This window comes from Apteryx mantelli, chromosome 21 (genome assembly GCF_036417845.1).
Source record: "Apteryx mantelli isolate bAptMan1 chromosome 21, bAptMan1.hap1, whole genome shotgun sequence".
NCBI classification, from domain to species: Eukaryota; Metazoa; Chordata; class Aves; order Apterygiformes; family Apterygidae; genus Apteryx; species Apteryx mantelli.
This window is the reverse complement of record NC_089998.1, coordinates 5,510,845-5,533,845: the sequence shown is the minus strand read 5'-3', so window position 1 is coordinate 5,533,845 and position 23,001 is coordinate 5,510,845. Positions and strand designations below refer to the sequence as shown.

At 56.1% G+C, this 23,001-nt stretch overlaps 1 protein-coding gene across 2 annotated transcripts in view; it reads left to right on the top strand.

Annotated features, from left to right (window-relative positions):
* NTNG2 (netrin G2) overlaps nt 1–23,001 on the top strand; it is a 44,708-nt gene that overhangs the window by 16,717 nt on the left and 4,990 nt on the right. Inside the window, exons 2-9 of one of the 2 annotated variants that reach the window (XM_067308881.1) lie at nt 448–1,091; nt 12,831–13,003; nt 14,198–14,224; nt 15,947–16,031; nt 16,366–16,371; nt 16,883–16,923; nt 18,764–18,832; nt 21,755–21,829. In XM_067308881.1, the coding sequence (XP_067164982.1) occupies nt 448–1,091; nt 12,831–13,003; nt 14,198–14,224; nt 15,947–16,031; nt 16,366–16,371; nt 16,883–16,923; nt 18,764–18,832; nt 21,755–21,829 (1,120 nt within the window). The remainder of the gene's footprint in view (nt 1–447; nt 1,092–12,830; nt 13,004–14,197; nt 14,225–15,946; nt 16,032–16,365; nt 16,372–16,882; nt 16,924–18,763; nt 18,833–21,754; nt 21,830–23,001) is intronic. The other variant, XM_067308880.1, reaches the window with a different exon arrangement.

The following is a 23,001-nucleotide window of genomic DNA, read 5'->3' as shown; positions in this document are numbered from 1 at the left end:
AAACATGCATAGTAAAGCTGGTGCTTTGGGGAATTTTAGCCATTCAGTTCCTGCAAGCGTGAACTGCGGCTTTCCGTAGGCTCATATCTCGGCCGAGCATAAGTGAAATTTCTCAGAGACTGTCTCAGGGAATGTGCTTTCTATGAAAATTACCCCCTTACCAAATTTGAAGGCCCTTTCCCAAAGGGCCTTTCAAAGGAAACAGCTCAGTCAGTCTTATAACAAAGGCAAATCCACATATTTTTGTCTTAAATTCATTCTCAGAAATAGCATCATCCAGAGCCAGACCCCCAGCATGCTCCATTTCAGCTGAACATTTAACACTGGCAAATGTAAACGCAGCTAAAAACAGTAACTGGGCAAGTTGGGCCACGCTGCTGTGAGCTCGGGGCGCCTGTGATGCCCCCGCGTTGCCTTCTTCTCTTGTGACGGTTGTTGTTCTTCCAGGAGAACCCGTACCTGTGCAGCGACGAGTGCGACGCCTCCAACCCGGACCTGGCCCACCCGCCCAAACTCATGTTTGACACGGAGGACGAAGGGCTGGCTACGTACTGGCAGAGCGTGACGTGGCGCCGTTACCCGGAGCCGCTGCTAGCTAACATCACGCTGTCCTGGAACAAGAGCATTGAGCTGACGGACGACATCGTGATAACCTTCGAGTACGGCCGGCCCACCATCATGATGCTGGAGAAGTCCCTAGATAACGGGAGGACTTGGCACCCGTACCAATATTACGCGGATGACTGCATGGAGGCGTTCAGCATGCCAGCACGGAGGGTCAGGGACCTCTCTACCACCAGTGCCAACAGGGTCCTCTGCACGGAGGAGTATTCCCGCTGGGCGGGCTCCAAGAAGGAGAAGAACGTCCGGTTCGAGGTGAGGGACCGCTTTGCCATCTTTGCTGGCCCGGACCTCAAGAACATGGACAACTTGTACACCCGGCTGGAGAGCGCCAAAGGCCTGAAGGACTTCTTCACCATGACTGACTTGAGGATGAGGCTGCTGAGACCGGCCCTCGGTGGCACCTATGTGCAGAGGGAAAATTTGTACAAGTACTTCTATGCCATCTCCAACATTGAAGTCATTGGCAGGTAACGGCTGCTGTTTTTCTTTGGGTGTCTCTTCTCGGAGGGATGAGAAGAGGGTTACTGTTAGAAAAGTAAGCCATCAGCATTTCTGTCAACCGATCAGATTATCAGCCCAGTATTTCTCCTTCTAATACTCTCTCTCCCAAGCCAGGACAGCATCAGGAGTAAAACAGCTGTGTCCTTGCGGTGAGCAGCTCGGGCACTCGCAAGGTTACAGCAGGAGCGTCTGACAAGGACGCTTGTGTCCTTGCTGGAGCCGGTACGGTACGGGGGGAGCTCGGGCACGGCTCGTGACAGGGGCAAGGACAGGAAGGTCTGAGTTTGATTTCTCTTTTGGATCCAGACGCACTCCTTGAGGCTGGCCAGGCTACTGCCCTCCATATCTCATCTGTCCTATCCTTGTATGTGATAAAGCACTTGGAAATGAAAACTAGGCTCAAGCGGCTCTCCTTCGCCCCTCTCCAAGGGCTGCCCACCCTGGCAGAGAGAGGGCTCAAAATCCTGTGTGAGTTTGGGCTTGTTCCTCAGTTTCTCCCGGTGCACTACCCTCCTACCGTCGAGACGCGTTGTCTGACCTCAGACTGTTTAGCGCCTGTAGCCCCTGCCCAGCCGTGAAGGCTAAACACCCACTGTGGCGGGCGAGCGCGATGGCATTGCTTGCGTTGCAGCTTCCTGCATGTTTCGTGTTCCAAGCCGGCAGCCCCAGAGGAGAAGTCCCTCTGAGAAGCTGGAGGCCGGAAGGGTGCTGAGACCTTCCTTCACATGCCCACAACTCCAGCAGGGCTGGTGGGCAGGATTCAGGGGAGGTCACCCCTTCCCGAGCTGTGCACACCAGCACGGGCAGGTTCTGCCCAGCTCTCTTGGGGCGTGCAAAGGGCTCTGCGTAGTGGTGCGAGGAGCAAGGTTCTCCCCATTAAACTCGGGTCCACCGGTAGTACAAGCAGGATGGGGCCTTCCGACTCACCGCCAAGTCGTGGGCTCAGATCGGCACCGCGGGGTCCCAACCCTGTCGGATGAGGTCGGCGTGAGGCTAAGGCCCCCGGCAGTTTTGGGGCCGAGGAAGGCAGGAGGGGGTTTGTTTCTCCTGGTTTTTGTTTTTCATTTCTCTGTGCAATGCCATATGTTATGTTATGACATCAACCGAAAAAGCAAAGTAAGGTGGAAAAATGCCGAGATGGCTAATTTCCCATCCAGCTTGTGGATTCAGCTTGTGTGAGACTTACAGGCGGGGGGGGGGGGGGGGGGGGGGGGGGGGGAGAAAAAAAACCTCCCCATCACCCAGCCCTCGCTAACAAGGATCACCACAGCGACAGAGGAGCTGTTTGCATCGTTTCCAAACTGTTTGCTTCTGAGCCTTGCAAGCAAAAACGTGGCGCAGGTGCCACCGAGACTGGCTTGGAATTTGCTCCAAGGGAGAGGAAGCCACGGCAGTGGAAGAGCCCTTCCTTTCCACGGGGGGAGGCAGGAAGGGCACTGCGGCGGCAGAGCCACGCAGAGCCGGGGCCGGTCCGGGGTGACAAGAGCATCTCCCACAAACCCACCGCTGGGTTTGCATGGGGAGGCGCTGCGGGGCCGGCACCGGGCCGTGCGCCCCGATGCACGGTGGCAGCGCGTACTGCATGGGACCGGCGGTGTGTTAGGGCTCGTTAGGGTCTCGATGCGTTAGGGCTGCTCAGGCTCTGGGGCTTTTCAGCTCAGGAAGTGGTAAATTGGGCTTAAAGAGTTGATGCCCTTGTGCCGTGACCTTTGCCTTCTAAGCGTGGGTGAAATTCATACGTACTGTGCAGGCCACCCAGGACTGATTACCATGCCCACAGCACCTTCAGGATACTTGATGCTTTAAGAGACGTGTTAAAATACAGCCATTGCTGTACGGCGTACGAGGCCTGGGGCTCTCGGTGTTCCAGGAATGCTTTTCGCCACAAAGACCCTTCATCTTGTCTGTGTCCCCTCTGCAGGATATGTCACTTGAGCATTTTTCACTTCCTGGCTGTGCTGGTAGGACTCTCCATGAACCAATGTCCACCTAGCTGTCAGCTGTCCTCCTCCCTCACCCCTCCACCTCCACCATCCTTTGAACTCACTGACCAAATTTAATAACATTTAATAGCAGCAGAGAATCCTTAGAGATATTAAACCCCTACAAATTTTGTGAAAACAGGCAGCCAGGGCAGGGGAAACCAATCCCTTTGAACACCCCAGGGGTGGCAACATCTAGTAGACATCAGAGCACCTACAGCAGCCTGCATCCTCCAAGCAGTGGCAGCAGGAGATCGAGCACTAGTTGTGCCGGGCAGAGACCCGCTGCTTTGGCCTCCTGCGGAAGAACCGTGGTGGAACAGCTCAACGCAGAGGTCTGGCAACGAGCAAAACCTCCACAGCCCTCTAGCTTCGGCGAGCGCAGCGTCCTTTGAATTTACCATTCAGACCCTGGTGGGCGAGTGAAGGTGCTCAGAAGCTACAGCCAGCTCTGACCTCAGGCTTAACAAGAGAAACTTTTGTTTTATTCATTTGTTCTCTCCTCGGAGAAGGAAGAGCCGCCGTGGCTTGTGCAACGGGTGAGGCAGGGTCAGACTGCAAAGGGCCACGGGAAGCTGCAATGCTGCTTTTTGCTGGGGACGGAATTGGACGGCTTTGGGCGTGTTGGCTAATTTCTGGAGACCTCCCTCCAGCACTGGCAAGGTGCCCCGCGTGGAGGGCTGCCAGGGCTGCCGCAGTCCGGCGACGCGCTGCTCAGCTCCGCTCTCGCTCGGCCCCGCTGGGCTGCCCGCGCAGGGACGGCGCCGCCGCGCCGGGGCCTCTGCGAGGAGAGGGCTCTTCCTTGGCCAGGGGCAAGGAGCGCTTATAAACCAGCTTCTGCTCCCACCCCCAACTGCAAAATGCTGAGCTAAAGCAAGACCCAGCTCTGCACGACTCCAGCACTCCCTGTCTGCAGCCACCGCTTGCTCGGTCCGTCCCCAGGAGAGACAAAACTCTTCCTAGACAGATGGACGGGCAAGAAGCTGCCGCATGCCCTGGGCTGCCTTCTGCACCCCGATGGCCCACAGCCGGGAGGGATGGCCTCCTGCGTGCTGCCGAGGCGTCGTGGTGGTTAAGGTAGAGAAGCCTCAAGTGAATTAGCCCTCTGCTCCTGTGATCATTCCAGTCCCAGCAAGCAGTTTTGTCGCTGGAAAGCAATCTGATGCCGGCTGTAAGCAAAGCCAGTTACGGCGCAGGGACTGAAAGCAAATTAAATCTTGTGTCTGGCTCAACAAGGGGTGGGTCACCAGGAGGAAGCAAGGAGAAATCAATGCGAGACGGACACAAGGGTTGCAGGGGGACAGGGAGAAGCGGCGAGCGGCCGAGGCAGCGCGGGCAGCCGTGGGGAGACGGAGGACGTGCGCTGCCTTTCCCAGGGCCTGGGAGCTGGACGCATTCGAGCGGGAGGAAGCAAGCGCCTAGATAAACCGGTGTGTGTCACTAGGGACACACTACAGGGGTCAGAGAAGAGGAGAAAGGCGATGGTTATGAAAATACAAAGGCAAAAAGCAGCCAGATGGTCCTACCCAGAGAGCGGAGGAGCCACGAGCCAGCGACCGGAGCAGCCCGGGGATGGGGTGGTGCCGCTGGGAGCTCGAGCCCCCCGGACCACCCCTGCCCTGGGGCGCCTGCGCCAGGCGGGCGATGTTTTCTCCCCCCGGTTTGGCTGGGATCACGCATTGGCTCACGGGCCCTGTGGCTCTCCTGGTGGCCGTGGCATCACTTGGTCCCCGGACAGCGCCAGGGTTTGGGCAGGCAGGAGCGTGGCAGGGTCCCCGCAGGGCCCTGGGGGGCCGGTGCTGCCCATGGAGCCGTGCTGGGGCCTCGTCTGCCCCAGGAGAGCCCTCTCTCCGCACCATCTCCTCCCGCAACCTCAGCCGGGTCCATTTCTCTGCTTGCGGCCAACAGTTTATTTTTACTCTCTTTCTTCCTCTTGGTATCTTTTTCTTCCCCCTTTTTTTTTTTTCTCTTCCATCCTGTCCCTATTGATCCACCGAGTAACTGGAGATGCAGAGCGTTCGAGACAGGAATAGCCAGGAGAAAGCCCTTGGCCTGTGTGCTGCGCGCGTGCCGGGCAGGGTGAAGAGGGGAAGCGGAAAGACTTTTCCCCACGGATCTCTGCTCACTGCTTGGTTTTCTCCTCCGCGCAGCCATGAGCTTGGTCGCCTTCCCGGGATGCGGTGAACGAGCTTCTCCTGGCCGCGGCATCAGTGCGAGGAAAGACGCTGCTTCTGTTTCCATTACGCACCGTGTCTCTCTGGAGTAATTTTTTCCCCTTCATAACGTCAGTTACCGCGGTGCGCGGCAGGGCACGCTCCATCACCAAGACGTTAACGAGCCCTAATTGAAGTTAATGTGCCATGGCCAGGACACATGGATCCAGTTAGGAGAAATCAGATTGAGGAGAAGTGAATCAGTCTCGGACTGGTTAGGAAGACTGCGCTCCTTCCTCCTCCCCTGCCCCGTCGCGTGCTCAGTCCATCTGTCCGTCCTGCTGCTGTGAGCAGTCCCTGGAGAACCACAGGAGAAGCGAATGCATTACTCACTGCGGAGCAGCGTGCGGGGAGAGATGGTGCCTCCCCTCCTGGGCCTTGCTCAGGCCAATGAGTCGCCATCGAGAAGGGGTGAAGTTCAGCTTCGCAGCTCTGCGGTTCTCACCTCTCTTCACAAGCCGTTGGCTTTCTGTGGGTTTGCGTTGTTTTCTCTCCTTTTAAAACAACTGCTCGCACAAAAGAAATGAAGGAGAAGGCCCTCTGCTCTCCTCAGCTTTGAGTGCTAGTTTCCTCCTCTCGCACCAGACGTGGAGCATCAAGGCCACCCTGCAAGGAGCCTCCTCCAGTAAACTGAGCTGGTTAGTTGTCAGTGGTGCCCACCTGCAAGGGATGCTCTTCCCTGCCTTGCTGGTGCCGCTCTGGAGATGCGGTGATGCTAGATGCTGTATTTCAGTTAAAGATGAAGCGATTCCTGCTCAGTGCACCTGCTGTCTCCTGCTTCTGCCCTTCAGCAGCACAGCATGCGTTCCTCCTTCAGTCGTAACTCCACTCTGATCAGGGATGCCTGCATCAAGTGCCTCCTGGCTGCTCCCAGGAAATCTGTTGAAAAAGTTGTTGGAGAACCTCTAGTTGTAGAGAAACATTGTTTGCAATCTTGACTTGTCTGGCAAAGTAGTTCTGGGATGAGTCTTTGACTTTGCATAATGACTGATCCCCCAGTTGAGTGTGTTTCCCAGAAGACCAGCGTGGAGCCGTCGGCTGTGCGGCCGCTGCTTAGCGGAGGGGAGACCTGCAGGGAACTGGGGCAAACGGTCTGAGAGCGCGTGGGCTTCCCCGCAGCCCGGACGCTGCCCTGGGCGCGGCTCGCTCAGCCCCGGCTGCAGGAACATCATCCCCGGGCTCACCCGAACTCCCTGAGAGCAACCAGGCTGCCTCTGCCCAACGCGCGCACAGCCCACGCTGCCTTCCCCAGCGCTCAGCACCCTGGGGGGGACGTGAGAACCAGGGCGAGGGCAGCCTGCTTCCGTCCCCGCTTCGTGCCCTCCCGGCTCCCGGGAACGGCAGCCTCATGTCAAGGGCTGCCAGATCTGCTCTAGCGATGCACTGCTTGCCTCTGCCACGCTCCGCCGAGCACCTCTGCACGAGTGGCCTGGGCGAATTTCCCTGGCATTGGTCCAGGCTCAAATTAGCTCTAGTTCAAGCAAAATCTTGGTCAGATAGTTAAATTAAGTTAATTTGCAGCAGCTGTTCGTTTGTCTTTCCATGAGCCTCTTAACGGGTTTTACTCCCACTGCTGCAAGATGGGGGAGAAACTTGCTGGGAGGGAGTTAGCACGAAACCCAGAAAGCTCCTCCTTTGCCCAGACACTCGTGACACTTTGTCAATAGCCGGAGACAGATGTCCAAGGTCCTATTACTCGCTTCTGGCTTAGTTTTGTGGAGGTTTTTATTTCCCCCCGATTTTGTTGCCCAGTTGCGTCCGGCCCTGAGCAGATAATAGAATTTCATCGATAGACTGAGAAGTTGATGTATGTTAAAGCACTTAATATAAAGAGACTTCTGCAGGAGCCCAAATTCAATTTGGCCAATGAACTCAATTGCAGGCATTATTGCATTCCAGGAGAAAGACCAAGAGCATTTATACACATTACTCTGCAAATATTTATGTTCATGTATCCGTATGATGTCCTCTTCACCCTTCCTCCCTTCTGTTGCCTGACCCCCTAATGGGGAAGTTTGTTTTCATGTGAGTTTTTTAAGACAGCTTTGAATGTAAATAACGTTCCACCAGTCAGCAGAATCTTGACAGCTGGTGAGTGTCAACTTATTTAAAATAAATAGCCTCTCAAATGGCAACAGCCAGCTAGCGTGCTCTCCATTTTGGCATCTTTCAGATTGTCTTCTCTTCGTAACCCAAACCTCAAATCATTTCAAAGGGCAGCGAGCAGGGCTCCCACCCGCCAGGAGGACTCATGAGTCCCTACCACACGACCAATAGTGAAAACCCGCAATGAAGAAAACCACTCACAGCGTTTCCCTCTGCCCTCACCCAGGATTGTTTTCAGTTTTTTGGCTCTGCAAGAAGTGCAAAACCCAAAAGCTCTCTCGCTGGTTCAAGCTGAAACAAACAGGGCTTTAAAGTGACTCTTCCTCTTCCTTCAGCCTCCGGACCGCAGACTCGGTTGTGCTCATGGCTCTGCTCCTGCATGAATGAGCCGTGTTCGCTGCACTCACTTTGCACTGGGCATGGCCCTTTCTGCACTGCTCTGGGCCACTCAAAACAGTGAAACGATCCCTTCTCCCAGCAAGGCGAACCCTAAGATAACACCTGTCCACAAAGGCACGGTGTTTCTTACGTTGTCCAGCCATCCAAAGCTATTTTTCCTTGCTTTCGCACGCACAGATGGTCCAGAAAGAATCCAAGCACAACGCCCACTATGCTTTGCCCAAAAGATTTGCTCCATGCTTTTGCTGAGCTGCCAAAACAGTGGCAAAGGAGCAGGTAAAGGGTGGGTAAATCACGGCCAGACAGCTGCCTGAGCACGCTGCAAGCAACGGCTGTGGATGACAATAGAGAAAGAGAGGGAAGAGTTATTCATGTTTCCCCGAGAACCGAGATCAGTTGAAACGCCGTCTTCCTCGGGGACGGGGAGGAAAGAGCTCCCTTCAAACACATCGTCCCATGAGGCTCATTAAAGGCTCATCAATTACAGTGAGAGCAAACAATTCAGGCGAAAGCTATCATAATCCTTCCTTTGGATGGCAGTCATTAGCAGTTTTCCGCCGTGCGATGCGTCTCCCCAGTGCCAGCTCCGATAAGCTGAGAGGGAGCAGTGGGGACACCACTGCCAATGCAGAGAGATGCTGGTGGGGAAAGAGGGAGCCCTCAGCTCCGCGGGACAGGTCTCCGCAGCTTCCCCGGGGCCCGGTGGGAGCAGCTTCGCTTTGGGTGCAGGGTGGGAATCAGAGGACAGGTTGGAGTCAATGGAGATTTGGAAAGGGGAGGTCATGGCCCAGTGCAGCGGCCTTCTGCTGTCCCACATCCTCCTCCAGTTTCTCCTGCCAGGAGCTCAGGGGAAGGCAGGACGGGGCCGTGGTGGGAGCTGGCGAGAGGTGCAGGGCACAGAGCAGCTCTCCAGGGCTCCCACCTTGCAGGTGCTTCTCCCACCCCTGCACAGCATGAGAGTGGGGCCACGTGCTCAGCCCCGGGCAGGAGGTGCCACCACCCCGGGCTCTGCCTGCCTCTGCCCTTCAGGGAGGAAGGGGAATAAGAGATGCTCTTTGCCTTTCTCTGTTGGTTTCCTGCTCTGCAAGATGGGGTTATGGACAGAAGGGAGGTTGTAAAACACATATAGATCTTTGGAAGGGAAGTGAAGGGCTGGGGTTTCTTTTTAAAGTTATTTAAAAATTCATTATTAATGAAAGCTCAGGAGCGGTGGCTGCTCTCCCACCCCCAGAGCTGTTCCTGCAGGTTTGCGGCACTCGCCGCCAGGCTGCACCTCCTTTAAAAGCTTGCACGCTGGGCCTCTGCTTCCTCACACGCCGGCTTGGCACCGAAACGCCTCTCCAACCGCTTGCTGCTGTGACCTCCAGGATGCTGACTTGGAGAAATGCAGGGACAACGAACTGTTCTTTATGGCTGTAAAAAAAAAAGAAAGAAAGAAAGAAAGAAAAAAAGGGCACATCCCTGTAAACTTTCCTTGGCGCTCCAAGCTCCTTGTTTTTCCCTGGTGGAGACATTGGCAGCCTCTGATCACACTGCACCATTTCGAGGGGAAGGCAGAGGCTAAACGACCTGCATTGAAGATGAATTTGTAAATGCCCCATCGTGCAGACTGTAACATGTTGGGCCAAACAGACTGCTCCAGCAACCAGGCCTTTTGCTGAGGAATGGTGTGGACCAGGTTTCTGCTTATCTGCAGCAGCACGCAGCTCCGTGCACCTACTAACAGCCCAGCGCGGGACCCTGGTGTCCCCCAGGTGGTGGCCTCTCTGGAGATGCAGTGGCTTCTCCCATATCTGCGCTGGGGCTGCTCTTCTCCAGGCTGCGACCCACCAGGGCTGCGTCGCACAGGGGCTCTGAACGCTCGCCGAGCAGTAGTGTCGTCGCCGCCAGTCTTGAACCACCAGCTGGAGAGGTGAAAAGCCACCAGCTCTTCCAATCAGCCTCTGAGCCAGACGGACCTCATTGCACTAATCATTTTGCTGGAGGAGAGCAGAGCTGGAGGGGCTCCGAGCCTGGAGCAGGGCCATCGTTGCCTTGTGTAGGGCACAGAGCAGGTGTCTTCCCCTCTGCTGCAGTTTAAGCCTTGCTGCTAAGTAGCTCCTAACCTTTTCCTTCATCTTCTCTTTCCCGAGATGGCTGGACGCCCAAGGAAGATGAGCAGAGACAAGCAGGACTAGCAGCTTCAGCCCAGGGGACTGGACTAATGTCATTTTCTCCAGTCTCCACCAGCTGGAGCTTGGCTAGAGGAAGCCGCTGTGCGCACACGGGCAGCGTGCGCGTGTGTCCTTGGGCTGGAGGCTCAGCGGAGGAGGCAGAGAAGGGGTTAAAGCTGAGCTGGTGAGGAGCAGGGAGGCCCGGGTGCAGAAGCATTCGTTCAAGGCAGACTTGCCAGTCGGGGCCGTTTGAAGCCCCTCCGCTGCTTGCTATTAAATAATGCAGCCTGATTGATTGGTCTGCAAAGCGCTGTGCTGCGGGGTCAGCAGGCTCAGGCGATACTTCTCTGGTTAGATTGATGATCCTCAAAGGTCAAAATTAGAAAGCAATTCCCCAGTAAAATTGATTCTTTGGATAACAAAACTTCTGCAGGGTGGCTAAGGGCCGAGCAGCAAGAAATAGGTGGCCCAGGACCAGGTGGGAAGGGCGACCATCTGGCTCTGTTTTCTCTTGATTTAATTTTCCTTGCTTACACTGATTAGGGAGTGAGAATCTTCTCCGGGAAGCGCAGTGCATGTTGTCCTGACATGCTCCGGCAGTGAGACACCCCCGGGACACCTCGTGGCTCAGCCCTGGGGGTGCCAGCCCCGGACCAGCGTCCAGGGAACGCCTGGCCACCTTCGCAGGGGCAGAAGGCAGCTCCGAGGGATGTTCCAGGAGCTGGTGCCTGGCTGCCGGTCCTCCTCGGCAGCTGAAGTCGCGAGGCACTAGCCCTGCCTTGGAGGGAGGAAGCGCAGGGGTGCAGGGGCCATGTCCCCACTGCAAGAGCAGCAGGTCCAGGACAGGTGCCGTCCACATCCTCCGGCCAAGGGGCTCCAGCTCTCCTGGGACGAGCAGCTGCCAGCATCTCACCTTCCCTCTCCCCTGCACACAGGAGCACTTCGGGATGCCTGTCCCCAGGGAAGACCTCCAAGAAGCTGGAGATGCCTCGGCCTGCTTTCCTCATACCCCCCCGGGGCATCGTGCGCCTCTCAGCTGGATTTTTTCGCTGCGCCCTAGAGCTGGCTCACGTTTCTTTGCTCCCGTCAGCAATGAGACAGGGGAGAGCTGTGTCTCCCAGAGCTGTTGCTCTGCTTCAGCATGGGCCCAGGGAGGCAACAGTGAGGTTTTGCCCTGCCTTAACCTGCTAAGATGCCTGCTTCCCTCTTTGCCTTCCCCTCCCCTCCGCTGATTTTGAAGGGAGTGCGGGAGGCAGCGTTTGGGGGACTCTGAGTAATTCAGGGTCGGGCTCCGTTGCACCCGAGTGCCAGGCATCGCCCGTTCAGGAGGGCTGCGGGAGCTGAACTGAAACTCTTCCTCATCAGAGGCCAAGAGGACATGGAGCAGCTGAAGCCCAGGATCCTGGCCAAAGCCATTGCCTTGCTCTGGAAACGCCGGCTCGCAGCCGGCCCCCGAGCGCGGATGCATGGAGGCTGTTAGCGTGTTCAGCGATACGCAGTGTCGCCAGCTTTTGGTAGAATTGCACGAGAGGTCACGTTATCCCACCGTGCTCGAACAGGAGCATGGCAAAGGCGGACTCATCGGACTGGGAAGGTGTCCGGGGAGCCTCTTCGGAGGGATCTTCTGGTCCGAGCCGTGGGCAGGGGGAGCAGCACACCCGCGGGCACACGCGGCTCTCGCAGCTGAAGGGACCCGTCTCCAGGCTCCCAGCCCAACCCGCTTCGTTTATCCCAGTGCAGACACAGCGCACGAAGAAACAGGCCATATCCCTCCATATTCTCTATTCACACTTCACTTAGGCACCTCCTGCTTAATCAGCCCTGTAAAACACGGCGCTACCCGGGCAGACAGCTCTTCCCATTCGCCTAAGCCGCAGCATTGCTATTTTCTAATGGTTCTGCTTTCGAGAGCATAAATTGCTGCACCATGGACAAAGCAGAGAAACCTCAGTGCACTGTGCTAGGATACATTTTCTGGAATGAAATGAGACTTTGGTCCCCTTAGTCCATGTCTAGTGGCCTGAGCTTACGCCCAGGAGCCGATAGAGCCACATGAATTACAGGCTCAGCCCTGGCAACCTCTGTGCTTTGCACAAGTCACCTCAGGAGTCTGAGGAACAGGAATTATCACACATGGAGATAATTATTCCCTGCATGCTGCACTACAGCTCATTAAAAGTTGGTTAATGTTTGCAAATTGCTGAATAGTGTTTTTTGTTGTTGCCTTCTCTGATGGGGCTGGGACTAAAAGGCAGCTTCTGATGGCGACTTTTTCTTTTTCCGCACATTAATTTGGTCACAGCAGGCCGGGGTTGTGCTGCAAGCAGTGAAAGGGTGGGTGCTGCCCAACTTCACACCAAGGGAAAAAAAACGCTCTTGGATTCGGTGCGCTGCCCAGGGATCGAGGGGCTGAGTCACACCAGTGTTAACCATACTAAAAGCCCAGGGCTGTCCTCTCTGCCTCCAAGTAAAAGCCTACATCTGAGCTAATCGTATGGATTTCTGTTACAGTCTGAAACGTATGTGGCTCCTTACTGGAGCCTCAGCTTGAGACATTGACTTACCATTAAACGGCCTGTGCTCCTGCAGTCAGATAGCGGGAGCAAAATCTCTCTCACCTCAGAACAGAGACTGCAGATCCGCCTCGGGCAAGGAAGTGGGCATCATAACCCCAGCGCCAAACACCCAGGAAAACAGCTGCGCTCGGTGAAAAAATCCTGCGAAAGGAACAGGAAAGGGGTAACCAGCCCAGCTTCACCTCTGCAATTTCACATCCATGGACGGGATTACTCTGGGGCCGAGGAGGAGGTGCAGCGATACCTGACACCTCCTCTGCTGTCTTCCTCTTCCAGGTGCAAATGCAACCTCCACGCCAACCTGTGCACCTTCAGGGAGGGCAGCCTGCAGTGTGAGTGTGAGCACAACACCACGGGGCAGGACTGCGGCAAGTGCAAGAAGAACTTTCGCTCCAGGTCTTGGCGAGCGGGATCCTACCTGCCTCTCCCCAACGGGTCGCCCAACGCGTGTAAGTAGCTTGCAGCGAGGCAGCCCTGGCCGCGCTCCCACCCTGGGCTGCCGACGGGAGCGGAGTCCCCCCTTGTCCTCCACCATATCGAATTAGTGCACAGGGCTGCAGGGTGCTCGGTTTTAAGCGGGGAAGCAATATTTACCAGTCTCCCGGTGCACAGAGGCCACTGGGAGGATGCAAAGGCGGTTTGTTGGCTTTTAGCAGCTGAGCGATGAGTCCAGATGCAGGCCAAGAATAGGAAGGATGACCTTACCCCTGTCTGCACGAGTCTGGGCTGAGGCGTAGGCCCGTGGCTTTGGGTGGCAAGGCAGATTACTGTCCCTTGAAGAAAACGTTATTTAGCCACAGCAAATCGCTGGCTTTCAAGCAGTCCGCGGGCTGAGCACTTGCACCATTCAGCTTCAGCGGCGGAAGCGAAGGCGCGGAAAGACGATGAAGGGTGCACCCCCGCCGTCCTCGGAGCAGGGGAGCTGGGCAGCAGACATCACAGATGGGCCCCTTTCTCCCGGCTTCCCATCCGGTTCGCGTTAGCAGCCTCGTTTGGACGTCGCGGAGCCACAGTCGCCATCCCAGCCCGTCAAGCAGCAGCTTTGAGCATCACCAAAGAGAATCTTTCCCCTCCCTCCCTCCCAGGTTTTTTGAAAGATTTATGTGCTTTAAGATGATCAAAGCCGAAACGCAGGCTCCGAGGGCCGTGACGGGAATGTCTGTGCGTGCCAGGGCTGGTAGACGCGCAGGGTCTTTGAACGGCAACGCGCTTGTCAGCTACCGCCAAGCGGCCGCGGCGCTTCAAAGGCGCCCGGCGAGCTCTCGGTGCCGACAGGCGCGACGTGCTGCTCTCGCGCCTTCCCTCCCCTCCGCTCCCGGCGGCGCCTCCTGTTTCTCCGTCTCCTCCTCTCTTTCTTCTCCCATCCAACTCCCTGCCCGTCTGTCGCTTGCTCCCGGCCCGGACGTCGTCCTCTCGTGGAGCGGAGGCAGCTCCCAAGCCTTCGCCCCGCCACGCCTCACCCCGGCCTCGGCGGCAGGTCGGGGAAACCGCTCGCGGCGAAAGCTGTTGGCAAGGCCCGAGGCGGCTTTGCCCCCCCGGGGGAAAGGTTTGGGGTGTCGGGCCCCCACCCGGCCGCCCCCGGGGCCGAGGCAGCACCCGGCGCTCGCTGCGCCCGTGACCACCCGTCTTCTCCTCTCTTGCAGGTGCAGCTGCAGGCTCGGCCTTTGGCAGTAAGTAAAACCATACCCGAAACGCCGGCGTTTCGCCCCGTGGTGCATGGTCCTTGAGGGTGTCGCTAGGCGGGGTGGGGGCGGAAAAAAAATAGTGGTTATTTTCTGTCCATTATCACCTTCCAGGCACTCAGTCTTCCCTAACCGTGCTTCGTTTTCTGTCCTGTCAAAGAGTCTTACATTTCCTTCCGTTGACTCCAGCAGCCTCATTTTGCCTCTTCCTCTGGCACAGTTTCCCCCCACGAGGTTCGTTAGAACGGCAGCCGGCGAGGAAATAAAAAAAGGCGCTTCGAAGCCGCCAGCGCTCCCTGTGAACTTTTCCCCCCAGTATTGCAGGCTCCTGCTCTGAGAAGGAGCCGCTTTTAAATTATTTGGCACAGCATCCAGTTTGGGTCACCTTGGGCTATCTAAAAAAACCCATATATAGCGTGTGTACGTCTGTATATACATGTGTACGTATAGGAACATATGTCTATGAAGTGTCAGCAGCAAAGTCTGCAGAGCTCAGCAGGGATTTCTGCTGAAAGATTGATGGTATGATATGACTCCTTATTTAACAAAGCTGGAGGTAGTTTGATATCAAAGAGCCTTGAGCTCTGGGTACGCAGAAGTCTGGGTCTGAATTTTGTGCCTCAAAATTACCTTCCAGAAGAAACAAATTGTAGAGCTGAATGAATAATGAATTCTTCATTCTGCAGGCAAGTGGAAAGAGTTGGAGGAAAAATAGTTTCAGGTAAATTCAAACATAGTAGAAAAAAGGTGCCTGAATGGAAAGCGAAGGACAGCATTTCCGGATAAATGAAACTTTTAGATTTTTAAGCACTTAAATCTAAACGTGATATAAAAATTTCAAACAAAAATTAAAAGTCTCCCTAAAGTAATTTTGGATTTAAAAAATTAAGTGTTTTAACAGCCCAAAATCCTCTTTCTTTTTCGATTGAGGACTCACTGATAAATTAACTCTTTTGTTTCCCCTTTACGCAGCTGGGCATTCTCAGTTCTACATCTGTTTCACTGGAAAACCGTTTCCCACCAAAATTTCCCACTAGCGAGAAGCTGGGAGGGCAGCGGGAAAGTGGGCGAGACGTGCTGGAAGTGGACAGGAGGGATTTGTATCCGAGGACGGTTAAGGAGAGATTATGTAGCCTGCACAGGAGACAAGAAGTGACCTAAATTAAGTATTTAACCTAGCTAAGGGCTATTATGAAATTAAGCGTGATAATCGGCACGAAGCAGCGGGACAGACGAGGACACGGGGGCAGCAGGTGTGCGTTAAGCAGGAATTTGGGTCCCGCGCGTTATTTTAGCTGCGGCCGTGGTGGCGAGAGCGGCAGGGATTTTCTTTTTTTTGAAGCGAAGCCGGCAACTAACGTGCCCCGTTGCCCGAAGGATGCCAGGGTGGAAATGGAGAAGTGGAGACGGTGCGGGTCCCCTCGCCCCCTCCGCGCAGGCGGGCTTTCTTTGCCTCTTTTCCGCTTAATTGGCGATCAGGTTACGGCAGAGCTGTTAAGCATTTAAGCTAATATCTGCCCCAGCCGAGGAGGCTGGTGCAGCCCCTGCAGCATCCAGCTGCATCAGCTGGAGCCGCCCAAATCCCGGGCCCAGGGCTCTCTCCCGGCACCACTTCCTAGAGCCGGGGCGATGCCGGGCGCGCTGGACCGGCGACGAAGCCCTCCGGTGCCCTCCAGTAGGTTCCTCACCCCTCTGCTCTTTGCCTGTTAGTGTACGAGCGGCCGCAGCGCGGTGCCACCACCAAACCGACCACCCCTACATCACCCGCCACCTCCACCACCACCCGGCCAGCTGGGTGCTTCCTGGCCCGGCTCCCACGGCGGCGTGCGACTCCCGTGTCATGGCCCTGATCACCTGCGCTGTAGGCTGATGTAGAGACATGGATAAAAATCCCCCGAACGTGGTCACATCCCCCAGCATCGGGGAGGTCCTAGTTTGTTCTGAGCCAGTTCGGTCCAAGAGCATTTTGGTGTTGGTAACGTGAGCTTGGAGCAAGTGTGCCAGCCCCGGAGTTGGCTCCTGTAACCATAAAGATAGCCGTGATGGGTCCACCTCAAGGCCAGCAAAGCCATGGCCTTTTATTAAAAGAAAAAAAAAAAAAAGAGGAGGTTTCCAAATCTCCCTTCCAGGACCACGTTGTCCTGCACAGGGCTGGCACGGCTGCGAGAGGTGCTCTCTTACAGCTCCCACCGCAAGGCAGGGACAAGGAGGGAAAGCAAGGAGGGCTTTGCTGTCCCACCGGTGCAGTTAAGCCGCACACCCAACCTTGCCGGGCTGCAAGGAGAGGCGAGGAGAAGCCCCCGACATTCTCGTGGGGCCTCACAGCAGGCAGCCGTTGCATTTGCTGCCTGCTGCTCACCCAGCAGGACGGCCAACACTGGTCCCTGCTCTGCCCCGCTGGTGCCCGCAGGAAGCCCCCCGCGATGGGGAGCCGGGAAGCAGGACCGCTCTGGCTCCGCGCGCCCCGGGCCACCGTGGCAGCCTCCCACCCGGCGCCGGCGGCTCCGGAGCAGCCCGGAGGTTTTGCTGAGCTCTGGCAGGGACCGGCCGCTGGGTCCGGGGCCCGGCTGGCTGTTCTTTGGTTTTGCTTTCGTCTTGGCTTTGCTCCCCGGTTCTCCGAGTCCTGCACCACGTCCCTGGGGCGAGTCCCACGGCGCCAACCCCGGCTGCCTTGCGTTTGAAGGGCGGTTTTCATTGGGAAGAGTCGCACATTAACATTCCCCAAGCGGCATCTTGTACAACCGGGGAGGGAGCCTGAAACACCCTTCCCTAATTCCTAAAATCACCCTGCAGAGGAAAACGTCTGTCATTTTTCCTGGGGTTCCTCCTTCCTCCCCCTGCGAGCAAGGAGACATCGTTCTCACTTTTCTTTTGGAAATGCGCAGATAAAACTTAACAGCAGGACGTTTTTTCAAGCCTCTCACGGGGGAATTAGACACGCATTCCTTGCGCTGCCGTGCTTTCTGGGCCTGATATTTCCCAGGGGGACGTTTTACACCCACAGTGTGTTAGTAACAGCCTGTCTGGGGGAGCTGCCAGAAGCCAGTCAAAGGGATGAGGAAACTTGATTGCATGTTTATGCAAATATAGCTATATTCATGGAAGTACCCTGGTTGAGTAGTTAATCAGGAAGCCGGGGGTTTATCTCCAACTTCCAAGGAGTTGGAATGACCCTGGGCAAAAGACTTGCGATGCCCTTCCCTGTTAAAAAGTGCTCCTTATCCGGATGCACGTTGTACACGTGCGGGAGGAGGGTTTTTTGCCACCCTCGCCCAGAGATCACAGCATCTCCATATATCCACCAGTGACGGTGGATCACGTCTGTGCAATGCACTTGGGGTCGTTTGATTTTTATCCGTGCTCGCCCATAGCAGCATTTCTGGTCTATATTTCGCAAGCGCCCGGTGTCCATGTGCTTAGTGTCTGTCTCGTGTATGAGTTGCAGCGCTCTGTCCTGCTTCTGTAGTGCACCGGAGGGGGTGGCAGGAAGGTGTCCGCATGATGCTGGCTGGTGGGTCTGTCTCTCCCACCGAACTGCTGCGAGGCACCTGGGAAACGTCACTCACCTCAGGGTTCATTACGCCTCCAGGACCTGCTTCCTAGGCAGAACTGGTGCTTTCATAATATGTTCATTAACTGGTGGCAAGGGACAAAAGAAAAAAAAAAAATCACAGTCCAGCTGTCACACCTCTGGCCACACACGGGCCGGGCTGAGCACTGAGCCGCTCATCTCCATGCAGCCCTCTGTCCCCGTTGGTACTGGTTGAGGAGCCTGCCCACCCGCAAGGCTCTGCTCACCCCAAAACGATGTGCCTGGGGATGGATACAGCCCCTGGAGCGGTTGGTCCAAAGAAGATAGTTTGCTGTCCCCCAGCCACTTAAATCACCAACATGCCGGGAGGTTGGTGCTGAAGATCCTGGCCTCTAGCAGCAATAGCCAGAGGCCATTTTACACCCTTGACCAGGGACAGGGAATCAAGCTATAGCCCGATTCTGATCTGCCTGGAGTTTAAGGGAGCTGAGTGGAGCTGGCCCCCAACTCCTACCTTCATGCGAGGAAGGAAGTGCAGGTCTGGATTTTGCAGCTGCCACCACCTCTTCAGAGAGGCCACCTAGTCCATGGGAAAGGGCTGGCCCAGCATTTTGGCACAGGGCAGTTCCTCCCCCTCCAGCCCTGCAGAATGCAAAGTGCTTCTTTAAATACCGTGAAATCCCAAAGGTGCTCTGAATCTAACTCGTTTGGACCTCAGGGAAAACCCCTTGTTAAAAAGATGACCCTCCTAGCTTCTGGCAAGATGCCCGTTTGCAGGAGAGATGCAATAACCCAGTGCTGGGTCAGAATCCCAAAGACATTCAGTCATTGCTTCCCTCCTCAATTTAAGCACTAAAAAATCCCTCCTTTCTTTAAAGCCAGCTCAGACATTCAGACATTTAAAAACACCCTGTTAGGGCCCTGCCCCATCACTGTTTCACCCTCTAACCTGTGCGCTGTCTTTTACCTTCTGAATTTCTGCTTCCCGCCTTAAGCAACCACCATCAAACCAGCCTCTGAGCTCGCTGCCGCTGTGCCCGTGCAGGAGACACAGGAAGAAACAGGTATTTGAGGCCGAATTGATGTGCTTTTCCCTTCTCCTTCGTGCCTCCGCACGCTAGTAGGCGGCAGCAAGGCAGAAACCAGCCTAGCACGTAGACTAGAGGAGTAGATTAGATTTGGGTTGTGTCTCTGGGTTGCACGGATCTGCTAGACATCTGCCGCCGTTGGCTGCCAGCGGCCACCTTTGCGGCCAAGGCGGAGCCGCGGTCCTGCTTGTAGGATGCTCTTGTGCCCTTTCAGCCGTCATGCGGCGAGAGGGCAAAACGCAGGAATTTATGGGCACGGTCTACGGTCTGAACTTCACCGAGGGTGCCAAAAGGGGCAGAACAGAGGGAAATCGCAGAGTTACCCAAAGGAGGCAGAATTAAGCGCTACTTTCACTTGCCTTCTGCACTTCTGTTATTTCTAAGCCTTCCCTGAAGCTTGTCAAATTCTTTCTTACCGTTTGTGACATTTTTCCCACGCCTAAAATAAGCAAAAGCAGCTTTTTTTCTCCTTCCACTTTTTTCCCCCCCCTCCCGGTTTGTAACCCAGCAGTTTCAGTCCAGCTCTGGGGAAAAACCAAACCAGACTACGCCCTGCTCGACGGCGAAGAGCTCCAGCAGGGAGAGCGCACCAGCAGCCTGGCTGTGCGCCGGTCCCGTGTTCATGCTGGGAGCCGTGTTCGTGCTCTGCTGGCTCACCAGCGCTGCAGCCCACAGCTTTTCTCTCCCAGAAGGGCTATAGCACTTGCGTAAACAAAAGGACTTTCTCAAGGTCCTTCCCCCTACTCCAGTGCCGCTTCAAAACATCGTTTGCCCCGGTGTTTTTTGCTGTAAAGCGTGACTTCTCGGTGCACTTTATTCTACTTCCCCAGAAACCCACCAAGACCGAGGATTTTCATCGGTGTTGATAAAAGCCCCACAGATAAGAGCTGCCCAGCGTTTGCTATATATATTAAGTAGGTCTGGGGGTGAGACGTGTCTCTCCCATTCCTGAAATGTAAAACTGTCCATTAATGTCACAGAGATACAAGGGAAAGGTTCTCGGGATAATGAGCATTAATAATTTCCCTGGCTCTGTAAATGCGATTGAGTGGAGGTGTATGTGAATGACTAAAAAGCAAAATGCCTCCAGGGCTGTTTTTTATTGTGACTCTAATTAAACCCTTGCCAATTTGCACAGGGCTTTTTACATATTCTCTTTAACACCGTATTAATATCAATTGGCTTCCACTTTCCAGCTGAAAAGGACAATGTCTATCACCTTCTCTTAGAGCTTGTCATTAAAAAAAAAATCTTTTTTTTTCTTTTTTATTCTGCATTGTTTATTATCCCCTTGCTGAGGCTGGGAAATCACATTTCTCTCCTTCTCGGGTTTGTCCTTTGAAACTTGGCAAGGATCGAGGGATTTTTTTTTTTTTCCTCCTCCTCCTTATGTTACCCAACTGGAGCTTGAAATTAATAATATGGCTTTTAAAATTTTATCCCTTGATTTGTTTTCTAGCAAACCTGAAGATTGTTACCAATACTGAGGAGCCAGGAAGGGGCCTGGAGCCAGCAAGGGGTGAGGCTTTGCAGGGGGGGGAAAAAAAAAGAAATCCAACAGGCGATCTACAAATCTCTTGCTGCTTTAGTTTCTCCGCAGCAGCTTGCGAATTCTTTAAGCTGGTGTTTCTGAGGGAACAGCAGGGCCTGAAGGAGGGCCTAGAGCTTTGCACGAGATAGCAGGACTCCCTGCCTCCGTCGTGAAATACCCAGCGGGGGGGGGGGGGTTGGGGGTTCTCGGTTCCGTTGTTCCAAAGCAGAACCCCCAAAGCAGAGGGGGGCGCAGGGAGAACGCCTTGCTGAGAACGGGCAGCTCAGCGCAGCGCTGCTCTCGCGCCTCCCGCCGCGAGGCCGGGGCTGTTGGTGGCCCGAGCCTGGCAAAGCGGCTTTCCTCTCTGACGGCTGCAAGACGCCAGCGGCGTGTCAGCCGCTGCCCCGCTGCCGGCGGCTCCCTCCCGGCCGGGGCTGGCGCGGGGGCAGGAGGCAGGAGGTGCTCGGCGGCGCAGGGTCCCCCCCGGGCGGGCGGCAAGCGCCTCCGCGACTGCTCCCGCGCCTCCGCTGTTTGTAGAGTGGAGCGACTTTGTAACTAGATAGAGCCGTGTCGCCGATAGCGTAGACGCCTGCTTAGATATTTCCCAGCTTTGAGGCTTCCACGTGTCTGCCTACGGTGGGCTACAAACCGCCGGTGGGAACCTTGAGAGGGGCCGCGCTGGCTACCAGGGGCAAAGCTTTCCGCTCCTCGGGGCTCCCGCCGGCGGTTGCCTGCCGGTACTCAGCGCCCGTCTCCCAGCCGAGACACCTCCAGCCGTAGACGTTAGCATCCCCTTCCATACAACTCCTAACGATCGCTAAAGCTGGGCCCAGGGCGCAAGCCGGCGCTTGGAAATCCTCGACTTGGGGCAGAGCGTGCCGCGATGTAGAACGTGCTGTTTGCAGCCGTTGTGGTTTTGGGGCTGTCTCTAGCCTCGGAGCGAGGCGAAATTGCATTTGATACGGTAACGGCAGACGGGCCTCCACCCCCCGTGTGGACGCCGGGCGAACCTCGCCGGCTGTGCCCAGCCAGGGGGGCCTTTGGGTCCCGACAGCGGGCTGCAGATTTAGCCCCCCTCCGCCCCCGGGCAGAGCGACGGCCACGTGCCCACGCGCTGCTGGCCGGCAGCTGCTCCCTGGTCCCTTGTGAATAATTCTGTCTCTCCTCCTACTTGAAGACTCCCCTTCCCAGGAGACTTTGTCTCTCATTCCTGCTTCCATGTGTCATCGATCAGGTTAGATCCGGCTCCCCCGACCCTCCCTAGACACCTGCCTAGAGCTTCCCACGCCCCTTTGCCACCTTTTTAAACAAGCAAGCAGCGGATGTGTATTAAAGCTGATGTTCTCTTTGACTGATGCCACTTCAAGCTGTTGAGCGCCCACCAAGCACCGCAGCGCTCGGACCCAGGCTGAAGCCGCCGGAGCCTCCGGAGAGCATCCGAGGTAAGGATGTGCCCCGGGCTTGGAGCCCGTAGCAAGGAAGCGAAGACGGAGCAGGATGGGTTTCTCTCCCCGTGACAGCAGGGGGATAACAGCCCTCCTTGGGGCGACCCAGCACCGTACAAGCTGCTGTCCTGCTCCGAGGGTCCATCTCAGGTCACCCTGCACTGCGGCGCTCTTTCGGAGCGAGCTTTCAGGGTGACAGACGCGGGCAGGTAGGACTGTGCCGAGGAAGCGGGAGACTGAGTCTCCCCCTCCGCCGCTGACCATCGGGACGTCTCCCTCTTCCCCACCCAACGGGGAGGACGCATCTTGCTTCACCAGATGATCCAGCTCAAACCCGCTTCTGAAGCAGACTTCAGCTTCCGAGCCTTGTTTTTTTTCCCAACCATAGTAAAGTTGCCGACCTTTAAACAAGCTTCGTTCTTCCTGAATTACGCTGATTTAAGGGGACAACCTACCCCAAATCCTTTCAGCTGTCCCAACAACACACAGAAAACCTGTCACCTCGTCCTGCCGATTGCACCGTTTGCCTTCCAAGAGGAAAGCTAAAAAGCGATGCCGGACCCCAGGAAAGCCCGTAGCCACGTCTGCTGCGTTTGGAAGAGCGAGGAGCACCGCACCTTGTCCGGCCGAAGGGCAGGATTAACGGGACTAGTCGGCCACGCGGGCCCGACTTGGCTAAGCCTCGCTAGCCGATCCCCAACACCTAACACTGCCCGGAGCGTCCTTGCTGCAACCCCGCGCCCTGCCACGCTCGGCCCCCACGTTCGTGCGGCGCCGGCGGGACGGGAAGGCGACCGCCCCGGATGCCTGCCATCCCCGCAGGGCTGCTCGCAGCCACGGGCAATTCTCCGCGGGGGAATCGCCCCCCGACACGGCTGCAGCACCCAGCACCGAGACCCAGCAGGGCACCAGGGATCGGGGCGCCCCAGGGGCACGGCAGGCGAAAGAGAAGCCGGCGTCAGTCGGGAGCCCCGGCGAGCTGCGCCTCCCTGCTCGTCCTTGCACGGCGCAGTATTTCGTGTGGCCGTGGGATGTCCCACGTGGCAGCAGGTGAAAGGAGGCTCCGAGGTGGCTTTATGCAAAAGCAGTAGCTCTTCGGACCGGCGAGGTTTGGAGGACAGGCTCTGCTCTTCGGCTGGCGAAGGCAGCAGTTGCTGGCTGTAGCCAAG